The following is a 14,042-nucleotide window of genomic DNA, read 5'->3' on the forward strand; positions in this document are numbered from 1 at the left end:
GACGTCAGAGCTATTGGTCTATAGTTCTTAGCTAATGCTTTGCTGCCACCTTTATGGAGTGGGGCTATATCCGTTGTTTTAAGTGACTGTGGAATTTCACCCATGTCCAAGCTCCTCCTCCATAGTGTACTTAGGGCACGCGAGAGGGGTTTCTTGCAGTTCTTAATGAAAACAGAGTTCCACGAGTCTGGGCCCGGGGCTGAGTGCATAGGCATGTTGTCAGTGGCTTTTTCGAAATCTATCGGAGTTAGGGTAATGTCGGAAATCTGGCATACATTTATGGAGTTTTGAGGCTCATTCATGAAGAAATCATTTGGGTCGTCGATCCTCAGACCGATTAGTGGTTCACTAAACACAGAGTCGTACTGGGATTTCAATATTTCACTCATTTCCTTGTTGTCGTCTGTGTAAGTCCCATCCTGTCTGAGTAAGGGCCCGATACTAGATGTGGTATTTGCCTTTTTTTGGCATATGAAAAGAAATATTTTGAATTTCTTTCAATTTCACTAATAGCTTTAAGCTCCTCCTGCCTCTCCTGGTTCCTGTAAGAGTCATTTAGCTTAAGTTCGATAGTTTCCAGTTCCCTGGTCAGCGCCTCCTTTCGTGTATCAGATATTCTAGCACTCCTGAGGAGCTCAGTGACTCTTCGTCGTCTTCTGAAGAGGGAGCGTCTTTTTCTCTCCAGTTTACTCCTGCTCTTCTTTCTTAGGGGAATATGCCTAGAACATGCTTCGGCTACCAGGAAGTTGATCCTTTCAAGGCACTGGTTTGGATCCATGTCATTTAAGACATCTTCCCAACATGTTTCGTTTAGGACATGGTTTACCTGGTCCCAGTTGATGTTCTTGTTGTTGAAATTGTATTTTGTGAAGACACCTTCACAGGTACATGAATTCTGCTGTTCAGGACCCCTATGCATGTACGTCTGGACTTCGATTAGATTGTGATCGGAATTAGTTGTTTTTGATATTCTTATGTCTCTTATCAGGTCCTCATTATTTGTGAAGATAAGGTCAAGTGTGTTTTCTAGTCTTGTTGGCTCCACTATCTGCTGGCTTAAGGTGTGTTTTTCGCAGAGACTTAGTAGCTCATGTGTGTGTGACCTTTCATCTGCGCTACCTCCGGGGATTGTTTCAGCTTTAACATTATTTGCTACATTCTTCCATTTTGTATGCCTTAGGTTGAAATCACCAAGCAGTAAGATGTTTGGGGATGGAGCTGGAAGGTTTTCCAAACAGTAATCGATTTTCAGTAGCTGTTCCTTGAACTGACCTGACTAGCTTGTGTTAGTACTTTTGATGCCGTGCTCCTTCCTTAAGTGGATGTGACCTGGACCCGACTACATAAGAACATAAGAAAGAAGGAACACTGCAGCAGGCCTACTGGCCCATGTGAGGCAGGTCCAAGTCTCCTACCGGCTTAAGCCCATGCCCCAACCTAGTCAGGTCAGGTCAGGTCACATTCACTTAAGGAAGGAACACGGCAACTGACCTAGTAGCACAAGCTAATAAGGTCCAACCCACACCCACTCATGTATTTATGTAGCCTATTTTTAAAACTACACAACGTTTTAGCCTCTGTAACTATACTTGGGAGTTTGTTCCACTCATCCACAACTGTTACCAAATCAGTGCTTTCCTATATCCTTCCTGAATCTGATTTTTTCCAACTTAAAACCATTGCTACGAGTCCTGTCTAGGGTAGCTATTTTCAGCACATTATTTACATCCCCTTTATTTATTCCTGTCTTGAATTTATACACCTCAATCATATCCCCCCTAATTCTACGCCTTTCTAGAGTGCAGATTCAGGGCCCTCAGTCTATCCTCATAGAGAAGATTTCTGATACATGGGATCAACTTTGTCATCCTCCTTTGTATGTTTTGCAGTGCATTTACATCCATTCTGTAATACGGTGACCAGAACTGTGCAGCATAATCTAAATGAAGTCTAACCATGGACATATACAGTTGAACAACCTGAGGACTCTTATTATTTATGCTTCTTGATATGAAGCCAAGGATTCTGGTAGCTTTATTGCGAACACTTGTGCACTGCTGTCTTGGTTTCAGATTACTGCTAACCAGAACTCCTAAATCTTTTTCACAATCCGTAATATTAAGATCTACATTTAGTTTATATGTGGCATGGTTATTTTCCTGTCCAACATTTAGAACTTTGCATTTGTCTATATTAAACTGCATCTGCCACTTCTCCAACCATTGCATCAGTCTATTCAAATCTTCCTGGAGTGCTCTAATGTCCTCGTCAGAATGAATTCTGCGGCCTATTTTGGTGTCATCGGCAAACTTGCTTAAGTCGCTCTTTATGCCCTCATCAGTGTCGTTTATGTAGATTGTGAACAACAGGGGGCCCAACACTGACCCCTGTGGAACACCGCTTGTGACGCTTCCCCACTCTGATTTCTCCCCATTTATGCAAACACTCTGCTGCCTATTTGTCAAACATGCCTCTATCCAGGAAAAAAATTCTCCTCCTATTCCATGTGCTTTAATTTTCCTCAATAGTCTCTGATGTGGGACTCTGTCAAAAGCCTTACTGAAGTCCATACACACAAGATCATATTCATTACCATGATCTACCTCCTCAAATACCTTAGTGAAAAAAGTTAATAAATTCGTAAGGCAGGAACACCCCTTTGTAAAACCATGCTGAGATTCGTTGATTATTATTATTATAATCAAGGGGGAAGCGCTAAACCCGGAGGATTATACAGCGCCTGGGGGGGGGGTGTGTGGAAGGCATTCAGGCTTAATTTGGGGAACTGGAGCACAGATCCAATTCCCTAAATCAAGAGCCCCTCACCAACATCAAGGAACCTTCCCTGAGGGGATTCGTTGATTAATTTATGCTTTTCAAGGTGGCTACGAACTGCCTCCCCTCAAGGAAGGTTCCTTGATGTTGGTGAGGGGCTCTTGATTTAGGGAATTGGATCTGTGCTCCAGTTCCCCGAATTAAGACTGAATGCCTTCCACATATCCCCCCCCCCCCAGGCGCTGTATAATCCTCCGGGTTTAGCGCTTCCCCCTTGATTATAATAATAATAATACGAACTGCCTCGGCAATTATTGATTCCATAAATTTTCCCACTATGGAGGTTAGGCTTATTGGTCTATAGTTCGAAGCTATGGACCTGTCACCTGCTTTGAAAATAGGTATCACATTTGCCATTTTCCACTTATCTGGCATCATGCCAGTCTGTAGTGATATGAGAGTAAGACACATGTGCAACATCTGGGTATCTTTATTGTAGACGTTTCGCCATCCAGTGGCTTTATCAATACAAATTCTAGGACATAACTTGAAGACAGTAGAACTATGTACAGAAGATACCCAGATGTTGCACATGTGTCTTACTCTCATCTTGTCGGTATTATATACCATTCGTACACTGTAGTGATATGTTGAAAAGATTAGCCAAAGGGTTGCTAAGTTCCTCTTTACATTCCTTTAGAACCTTTGCGTACAGTTCATCAGGGCCTGGGGATTTGTTAGGTTTTATCTGTTTGCCTAAGGACCATGTCACTTGTGACCCTAATCGTGCATAGTTTATCATCATCCTGCTCTACATTTATTATTTCTGGAATATCGCTAGTGTCTTCCTGTGTAAAAACTGAGAGGAAGTGTGTGTTAAAAATTCTACACATTTCCTCATCACTGTCCGTGAGCTGACCCGAGTAACTTTTGAGTGGGCCTATCTTGTCCCCGATCTTACTTCTGTATACCTGAATCCTTTTGGGTTAGTCGTCGATTCTCTTGCAACTTTAACACTCATAAAATCTTTTTGCTTTTATTCCCACCTTTAACTGAACATATTGATTTCTTAATTGCCCCTCTCCTCTTTTGATTTGCCTATACAGTATATGCCTCTCTTTTGACCAATGAGATAGTTTTAATCTATTGTTCATCCATTTAGGATCATTTTTGTTTGATCTGATTTCCCTATTTGGAACATAAGTTGTCTGAGCAGCTAGAACTATGCCCTGGAAAACGTCATATCGGCAATCACCACCACCTACCTGACTCAGTCAGGTCATTCCAGTTCAGCCCACCCAAGCAATTTTTCAGTCCTATGAAATCAGCGAAGCGGATGTCAGGGACAGAGACTGACTTGATTGCCATTATTAGGGGAATTCCATGATATATTAAAACAGTGATTTTTGATCACTTTCCCCAAGCTCATCATTAGCCTCAAGATTATTAATTAGCATTTCCCTGGTGGCAAGAACCAAGTCAAGCAGGTTAATTTCCTCTAGTTGGTTCTGTCACAAACTGTTTTAAAAAAGAATCCTGAATCGTATCAAGAAAGTCACTTGACTCTAAATTTCCTGTCAAATTGCTCCAGTCTAGGTTGGGTCAGTGGCAAAAGCCGGTAGGCGACTTGGACCTGCCTCCCATAGGCCAGTAGACCTGCTGCAGTGTTCCTTCTTTCTCATGTTTTGTATATACACATGTGCACATGCCACCTACTTGTGGTTGTAAGAGTAAAGTTTCTTCTCCTAACCTGTCTCACTGCCCATTGTCATATTATTATTATAATAAAAAAGAAGCGCTAAGCCACAAGGGCTATACAGCTGCCCATTGTCAGCTTCAATCCCAGCATCACAGGCCAATATCTTTCTTACATATTTTCAGCACATTTATGTTGCCTCCCATAATGCCAGTAAAGGGCACTTCATCCAAAGAATTTTAGTTCCCAGTGAGATCAGCTCTTTATCCAAGTGTGATTAATAGTATCAGAACTAAGTACTAAACCCATAAGGTCATTGAATTGGAAGTGCCCCCTCCGTTGGTTGAGCCTGATTACTTCGCATTTCCCAGACTGATCCAGTACAATGAGAGGTAATCAGGTACGACTCATGAAGGGTAGCTCATATTCATTGGATCAAGAGCTCTTCAGCATCAAGATATTTTGTAAAGGTCACATTGTAAAAAAATAAGTTCCAATGCTTACCCCACACAACTTAGTTTCTAGTACCCATCCTAATTTCCACTTCAGAAATCTATTATAATCATAACCAAGCACTAAACCCATGAGGGTCATAGTCAGCAAGCTATGCCTTCATCCAGATCAACTTTTCCTTCAACTGCTAGTGCCTCTGCTTGGTACTTAGTCTTTGTGGAACTCAAAGACCTTCCTGCAGCCCTAAAAAAATAAAGAAAAAAAAAAAAAAAAGAGGTCGGTTCTTTACCATGGTTCACAACTTTAAATACCTTTGTGAAAGGTCAATAAATTTAACAACTCCCTTCTAATAAGTTTTCATTAGGGAAGAGCACTAACCCACAACGGGAGGAAAATAATATAATCATAACTAAACGTTTAGTTTTTTTTTTTTTTTATCACACTGGCCGATTCCCACCAAGGCAGGGTGGCCCGACAAAGAAAAACTTTCACCATCATTCACTCCATCACTGTCTTGCCAGAAGGGTGCTTTACACTACAGTTTTTAAACTGCAACATTAACACCCCTCCTTCAGAGTGCAGGCACTGTACTTCCCATCTCCAGGACTCAAGTCCGGCCTGCCGGTTTCCCTGAACCCCTTCATAAATGTTACTTTGCTCACACTCCAACAGCACGTCAAGTATTAAAAACCATTTGTCTCCATTCACTCCTATCAAACACGCTCACGGACTTCCAGCAGGCATGCGTGAGCGTGTTTGATAGGAGTGAATGGAGACAAATGGTTTTTAATACTTGACGTGCTGTTGGAGTGTGAGCAAAGTAACATTTATGAAGGGGTTCAGGAAAACCGGCAGGCTGGACTTGAGTCCTGGAGATGGGAAGTACAGTACTGTGCTTTTGGGGGATTCTAAAGAAAAGTTGCAAAGTTTAGTGGACGAGTTTGGGAAGGTGTGAATATAGATAAGAGTAACGTGATGAGGATATCAAATGATTTAGATAAAGAAATATTGGATATCACTATGGAGGAAGTATGGAAAAAGTGAATGTTTTCAGATATTTGGGAGCTGACTTGTCAGCAGATGGGTTTATAAAGGATGAGGTAAACCACAGAATTGATGAAGGAAAAAAGGTGAGTGGTGCATTGAGGTATCTGTGGAGACAAAGAATGTTATCCATGGAGGCAAAGGGAATGTACGAGAGTATAGTGGTACCAACACTCTTATATGGGTGTGAAGCATGGGTTGTAAATGCTGCAGTGAGGCGGCAACTGGAGACGATGTCTAAGGGCAACGTGTGGTGTAAATGTTATACAGAGAATTCGTAGTGTGGAAATCAGGTGGTGTGGAGTTACTAAAAGTATTAGTTAGAGGGCTGAAGAGGGGCTGTTTAGGTGGTTTGGTCACTTGAGAGAGAATGGAACAAGGTGGAATGACTTGGAGAGCGTATAAATCTGTTAGGGAAGGAAGGCGAGGGTAGAGGTTGTCCCCGAAAAGGAGTGAATGGAGACAAATGGTTTTGGGGACCTCATGAGCTGTTGGAGTGTGAGCAGGGTAATACATGTATTTTGTTAAGGGATTCAGGGAAACGGGTTAGCCGGACTAGAGTCCTGGAAATGGGAAGTACAATGCCTGCACTTTAAAGGAGGGACGTCTAAACTGTCATATCTGATCGCCTTTGCAAAGACAGTAATTATGTATTAGTGATGGTGAAAGTGTTGAATGATGATGAAAGGTTTTTCTTTCTTTTTGGGTCACCCTGCCTCGGCAGGTGACAAAAAAAAAATAACACTACTCACCAGGGTTATACAGCACTGCAACAGGAGGATAAGTCCAGTTCCTTGAATCAAGAGTACCTCACTAACATCGAGACTGCTCGAGTGGGAATCCTGATTAGTATATTTACAGTAATCGTGGGAAAGCACCAAACCAGGACATAAATTATTACTGACACCAAAGAATCCAGGTAGACACCCAGATCCCTCACTGATCACACAGGTTACAAACTAGCAGTATCACAAGCAGACACCAAAATCTCTTAAATTTAACCCTCATTTATTGTCAGTTTTCTATGTCATGAAAGTCCAAATATCTAGGAAACTGAACTAAAACAGTTTTGTATCTTCCACATTTAAAACTTTGATGTATTATTATTATTATTATAATAAAAAAGAAATGCTAAACCTACAAGGGTCATACAGTGCAGCAGGGCAGGGAAGGGTGCAAGGGGATTGGGTAGCAACAAGGAGAGGGATTATTAGGTCATGGAGTATAGCAGGGCAGTGGATAGTGCAGGAGTAGAGGATAGCAAGAGATTGAGGTAGAAAGGGCTGTGAGGAGTGCAAGAGGCATGATCATCAGAGTTTGTGCAGTAAATGAGTTGCTGTCAAAAAGTCAATGAGAAATTCTCAGTTAAAGGAGAGTCCAACAGCAAGAAGGGAAGGTAAAGCAAGGGCAGTAGAGTGGTGATGATGTTGGAGGTAAATTCTGCATGCTCGATGACAAAGTGGGCAGTCCAACAGAATATGGCTAACAAACTGGAACCTGACAATTCTCACAGAGTGGAACAGGGCACCTCTCCATGAGATACCTGTGGGTAAGAAGGGTGTGGCTGATGTGAAGACGGGAGAGAATAGTCTCCCAAGCTCGACACTGATAACGACGGCCAGAAACCTATACAGTGGAACCTTGACTTACGAGTGTCCCAACATACGAGTTTTTGAGATACGAGCCATCCCTGGGTCAATTTTTTGCTCTGAGTTACAAACCAACATTTGAGTTACGAGCCAGCTCCCCCCTCCTCAACCCAAAACCTGGACACCTCGCTTGTTTATCTATGATTTCATGCTTTAATTTCTTCTCAGCACTGTCCTTTACACTTACTTTCTTAGGACCCATGCTTAGAAAAACGAAATTTGGCCAAATGACTGTCAAAAATGTAAGCAAAGCATGAGAAAACTACTCCCAGTGAAGTAAACAGTGAACTGAGTTGGCGGCGTGTGGTGTGAATATTATGCAGAAAATTCAGAGTGTGGAAATTAGGAGAAGGTGTGGAGTTAATAAAAGTATTAGTCAGAGGGCTGAAGAGGGGTTGTTGAGGTAGTTTGGTCATTTAGAGAGAATGGATCAAAGTAGAATGACATGGAGAGCGTATAAATCTGTAGGGGAAGGAAGGGTGGAGGGGGTAAAGGAGGTTTTGTGGGCGAGGGGCTTGGACTTCCAGCAAGCATGGATGAGCGTGTTAGATAGGAGTGAATGGAGACGTATGGTATTTGGGACCTGACGAGCTATTGGAGTGTGAGCAGGGTAATATTTAGTGAAGGGATTCAGGGAAACTGGTTATTTTTATATAGCCGGATTTGAGTCCTGGAAATAGGAAGTACAATGCCTGCACTTTATAGGAGGGGTTTGGGATATTGGCAGTTTGGAGGGATATGTTGTGTATCTTTATACGTATATGCTTCTAAACTGTTGTATTCTGAGCACCTCTGCAAAAACAGTGATTGTGTGAGAGTGAGGTGAAAGTGTTGAATGATGATGAAAGTATTTTCTTTTATTACAGTCAAGTCACTCTAAGTCAGTCAGTAAGTTGGTCAGTCAATTCATTCAGTAAGTCAAGTCATTCTGTCAGTCAGTCAGGTCACTCAGTAAGTCAAGTCATTCAGTCATTCTGCCACTGCCACCATATTATGGCCTATTTTATTCATTCTAGAGTATATATAACGTTTCTGTGCTAATTATATTGTTTATGTCATGTTAGATGAATTGTGATAGATAAATAAGTTGTACAGTTGATAATAGCATCATAAATAAGCCGTACAGTTGATAATAGCGTCACATTTAAGTATTTTTTCTCATCTCTCCAGAGTCCAGGAACGAATTGATGACTTTTCAATAAATTTAAATGAGGAAAATTAATTTGATATAAGAGTAAATTGAGTTATGAGCTAGCTCCTGGAACAGATTAAACTCGTAAGTCAAGGTTCCACTGTACTTGGTTTAATAGAATGTAATTTGTTTTGTAGCTGATCAGACCAACGAGAAGCTGGATGCAGACTTGTGTATCGTCATCATAACGATAATCAACCCCATGGGCAACCAACAGCAAGACCAAGCCACTAATATAAACAGTAAATAATAATAGCCCAACAGCAAACTGCTGAGGAATGCCATAAGTTAAAAGAAATGGTTTGGATACGGAATCAATGACTACCACTACATATGACTGACCAGAAAAACATGATTTCAGAAGCAAAAAATGCAGTATTCGTAAGGCCCCAATCAAAATTATCACTTATTGGTAATTCATGATCAATGGCATGAAATGCAGCAGTCAACAAAATTGGTGGTGACATTTCCTAAAATAAAAAAAAAAAAAGGTTCAGTACTAATTCATTATAAGCAATATGAACCCTTACCTACCCTCACACATTCCTTCCTTTTACTCCCTCATCATCTTTGCATATTCCTCCTTTCATACATTAACACCTGCAGTGCTGTATGACTTCTCTGGGTTCTGTGCTTAATTTGATTACAATATTATTTTCTTATGAACATTACACAAAGCCTTCTCGGTTGAAATGAAATGAGCTATATATGCAGACTGAAACACAGTAAAACACTAATCCACTTCAGAAAAGGAAACAATTGGTAAAAAAAAAAAACATTTAGTCCATTTAGAAAAGGAATGTAAGATTAGAAACAAGTTGATAGTTTGATATGTTTCTGAATCAAAGGAAAGCTTTTTGGGGATAAAATAAAATGTATCTGAGAGTGTGAGAGCTAAAGGAGTAGCAGCAATATTACAGAACAATGAAAAGAAAGAAGCTAAGTGCTTAAATCATAAAATTGTGGGTAGTAGTGTAGTATAGAGTAGGTTATAATAACTGTGATGCCAAGTACACACCCTTGTGGGAAAAGGTTGTTGATCTGGACACAAAACTGTATATACTATAATGATTTGAGGAAAAATGACACTAGACTGAAGGTGATGAGAGGGGAGAAGCATAATATCAACAGGCATTGTTATATGCCTTTTGAAGGTCAAAATTATCCAAGGTAAAGCACTAATCCTGTAAGGGTCATCTAGCACCTGGGAATTAGGAGGTAATCAGGTTTGATCAGAGGAATAGGATAGTTCCAATAAAAAGTATTATACGCATCCCTCCACGCACACCAACTGCTCTCGGAAAACACTTAGTTGACTTCGGTGGCTGTTGCTATCCTGATGAGGGTCGTGGCTAGTGCGGCTCAGGGCAATGATGAAGACTATTCCTAACCCCCCCCTCCTTTCCCTATGGAAAGAAGTCTGCATTTAAAATGAAGATAAAGTTGGTGAAAAAAGGAGGAGACTGGATGATACAAGGGGCTGCATATTTTGACTTAATTTATGCACAAAACCAATGCCAAATCAGAAGGTATATAAAATAAAAAATTTTTTACAACTGTTTATTGATTTCTTTACAATCTTCCTCTTTTCTGATATTACATTTTTTTCATCTAAACTGTGTATTTTCCCTTGTTAAATTTTTTAATTTTTTCTTTAAATAAATATTTTTTTTTATCTATTAACTTATTTTAATACATTTTTTAAAAAATCTTCAATCTCCTTTGGGGATGCTAGACAATCACAGGTGATTAAGTCAGAGTAAAAAAAAAACCTACACTACAAACTAGCAATCTTACCACATGCAATTACAAGCCTTTTAAAACAAGCCACAGTAGTGCTGTTTAGATCAGTAACTTCAATGAATGCTCACTGATATTAATGCTTGCATTTGCATGATTTACTAGACTCAATTATTAAAAAGTAATGAAAGCAAAAAACAACACTGTGATTGTCTATATTGCCGAGCTGAAAAGGAAGGGTTAGATAGGCTTATCACTAAATCTAATCCCATTCCAACTTGTGACAAGATCAGCACCCAGCCAAATTCTGCATACATGTGATGCACTAAATATTACAAAATTATATTATTACTTTGAGTATTACCTTATTACCAAGTATATCAGGGGGATTATACACACTACTAATACTGTATAGATCACTAACTAGAAAACACTAGCTGATCAAGTCACACCATCCATTTCTCCCCAACCCAACCCACACACGCGCACACACAAGCACGCACACAAACATAGAATTACATAACACACATGTGGGTGCAGTGGTAAGAATGAGGTGAATTCCTAAAAATAGAAAATAAAATTTTAAATCCCGCCCCCTCTCGTACATTATAACTTAAATTAATGAAATGCCTTATGTTTTACCTCAAAATACCAGAAAAGAGGGAACCCGTCAAGTGCAAGATTAATACCGTCACAAAAAACTAAATAAATTTTTTTGAAAAAAAAAAAAAAAAATAATAAAAAAAATAAAATAAAATAAAAAAGTAATAGTATTTAGAAAAACATTTACGGAAGTATGGATCTGGAACCACCTGTTTCTGCATTCCCTCCACGTGCGGCCATTAATAAGGGGCGTAGTAGAACCTCCGTCCCCTGAAATGACAAATGCGATCAAGCTGCTGCTTAACTGATGCCTCAGGCTAGCTGGTGTTGCCTTGGGGGTTCCAAGTCACTTAAGTTTACTTATGCATTCTTTAATTTTAATTACCTATTTTTATGACTGCAATTAGAGGCTATGTGCAGCAACATGTGAGTGTAGAGGCTGTGTGTACCAGTGTGTGTGTAGAGGCTGTGTACACTAATATTTATGTGCAGGTAGAAGCAGTGTGTATCAATAACTGTGTATGCAGAGGATGTGTACATTAATATCTGTGTAGGTATGTAAAAGTTATGTGGCCTTCAGGAATCTCAACAAGTCATTCTGGGCACTTTACACAAAATGTCAGACCTATCTTGGAGTATGAATCACCAGCATGAGACCTACACCTGAGAAAGCATGCCGAGAAACTGAATAAAGTGCAGAAATATGTTACAAGACTAGTGCCAGAGCTAAGAGGTATGTCCTACAAGGAGAGGTTAAAGGAAATCAACCTGACGACACTGGAGGACAGGAGAGATAGGGGGGATATGATAACAACATACAAAATACTCAGAGGAATGATTGGGCAGACAAGGATAGGCTGTTTGAGAAGTGGCAAATAGGTACTTAGGGGCACAGCTAAAAGTAGATACAGATGAATCACCACAGGCATATCAGGAAGCATTTCTTCTGTCTCAGGGTGGTTGGGAAGTGGAATTATCTTGAGGAATTGGTGGAAGATGATTCTATATATAGTTTTAAACCTTAAAGTGCCAATGACACAAATCAGTGTCATGGCACAAAGTGCCGGTGATGCAAATTTGTGCCATATGCCTACTGTCTTCAAATTTGGTGCGAGAAGCACAAGTGGCCTACACAACAAAGAATGGGTGTGTACAATTGAGAAAAATTCCCAGCCTGACATGTGCACTGTGGGAGCCATAGGCAGGTTAGTCTTTGGTTACCATGAAATGCCAGTGTGCTAAGAACATGACCAATACCTGTAAATAGTGTTTGTGTCTAATAGTACATTAAAAACAATAAATTGAAAATAACTGCCAGTGACCATAAAGATTAGTTCTACTCAATATTAATGAAAACAAAGCAAAAAATTACATACATTGGAGAAAAAAGTTGAAAAGTCACTACAGGCATACCTCGATAATATGGCGCTGCACTAATGTTTCACTAATATGGCGCTTTTCAATTACATTCATGTTTGTTATTTTCAGTGGTGATGCACACATCAGCTGACTGGTGCCTTTTTTTTTACTGTTGCAACATGTTTTAGGCCTAGCATTTGCATACTTAATAACTGATAGTGTAAATATGTTTTTAGGCTTTTATATGCACTGGCAAGTGAAAAAAGGTGATATTCGTTTTATGGCGGTGGTCTGGAATGTAACGCACCATATAAGCTAGGTATGCCTGTATTTACATTATAATACACTGAGTGGCATGACCTGATGTGGTCACACCGAATGCCAAAAATACAAATTTGCAGCTGCTCAATCATGTATGTATTGCTTGTATTCCAATTCTATGTTATTATCGTGAGTAGAGGATGTGTGCACCAACATTTGTACATGTATGGGGATGTCGTGTACACCAATATTTATGAGATGATGTGTGAGCAAATACTATCAAATGTACAAGCTTTTTTGTTTAAAAATTAAAATTTTTGGGTAAAGGTTAAGAGTTTAACCAAAATGAACATAACCATCTTAATGATTATTAAAATAATACATTACTTTCTGATGGAAATGACACCAGTGTACTTGACTCCCACTTGTCCATCATACAGGTATATAATATATTAACTATTTTGCTAATGGTACCAAACATCTAAATTCAATAAATTTTGCTAAAGGATCACCCTTCACATTTTCACATTCTGACCAAACTAACCCAAATTTTTAACAACCCATAATTAATTTAAGCTAATTACAATATTACATAAAAATCAGAAATTAGATACCTAACTTCAGTGAACATGTCCAACTCTATTAAACACCTAAAACTACTAAGGTCAAAGGGTAACAGATGTATTTCCATTTGAACCCACCAAATTCACATGCTTTAACAATTATCAAACATATGAACTAAAGTTCACCAAAAACACATACTTACAAGAGGAACCTCTTAAGTGCAAGAGTTAGGTGAACTGTTCCAGCCATGGCATTATGACTTATTATTTATTTATTTTTACTAAAGGGCCTACTGTAAATATAATGCATCATGGTCTTCTGTGAATATATTGCATCATTCACAATTTTTGCATTGAATGAAAATATATAGGAAATTAAAATTATATTTTATATTCAGATATTTGGGAGTGAACGTGTCAGTGGATGGGTCCATGAAAGATGAGGTATATCATAGAATTGATGAGGGGAAAAAGGTGAGTGGGGCACTGAGGAGTTTGTGGAAACAAAACTTTATCCATGAAAGCGAAGAGAGGAATGTAAGAGAGTATAGTTATACCAATGCTCCTGTATGGGTGTGAGGCATTGGTAGTGAATGCTGCAACAAGGAGAAGGCTGGAGGCAGTGGAGATGTCATGTCTGAGGGCAATGTGTGGCATGAATATAATGCAGAGAATCCGTAGTTTGAAGATTAGGTGTGGGATTACCA

At 39.5% G+C, this 14,042-nt stretch overlaps 1 protein-coding gene across 4 annotated transcripts in view; it reads right to left on the bottom strand.

Moving 5' to 3' along the window:
• LOC128687617 (polyadenylate-binding protein 2) overlaps positions 1-14,042 on the bottom strand; it is a 102,255-nt gene that overhangs the window by 33,948 nt on the left and 54,265 nt on the right. For 3 of the 4 annotated variants that reach the window (XR_011391869.1, XR_011391870.1, XM_070084042.1), the window contains one exon: positions 11,269-11,422. The exons of the other annotated variant lie outside the window; for it this stretch is intronic. Coding sequence is in view for 1 of the 3 variants with exons in the window: in XM_070084042.1 (XP_069940143.1) it covers positions 11,392-11,422 (31 nt within the window). In the remaining 2 variants the exon portion in view is untranslated. Of the gene's footprint in view, positions 1-11,268; positions 11,423-14,042 lie in introns of those variants that run through there. 4 annotated transcript variants of the gene reach the window in all.

Source organism: Cherax quadricarinatus, chromosome 11, assembly GCF_038502225.1.
Source record: "Cherax quadricarinatus isolate ZL_2023a chromosome 11, ASM3850222v1, whole genome shotgun sequence".
In the NCBI taxonomy this organism is placed as follows: Eukaryota; Metazoa; Arthropoda; class Malacostraca; order Decapoda; family Parastacidae; genus Cherax; species Cherax quadricarinatus.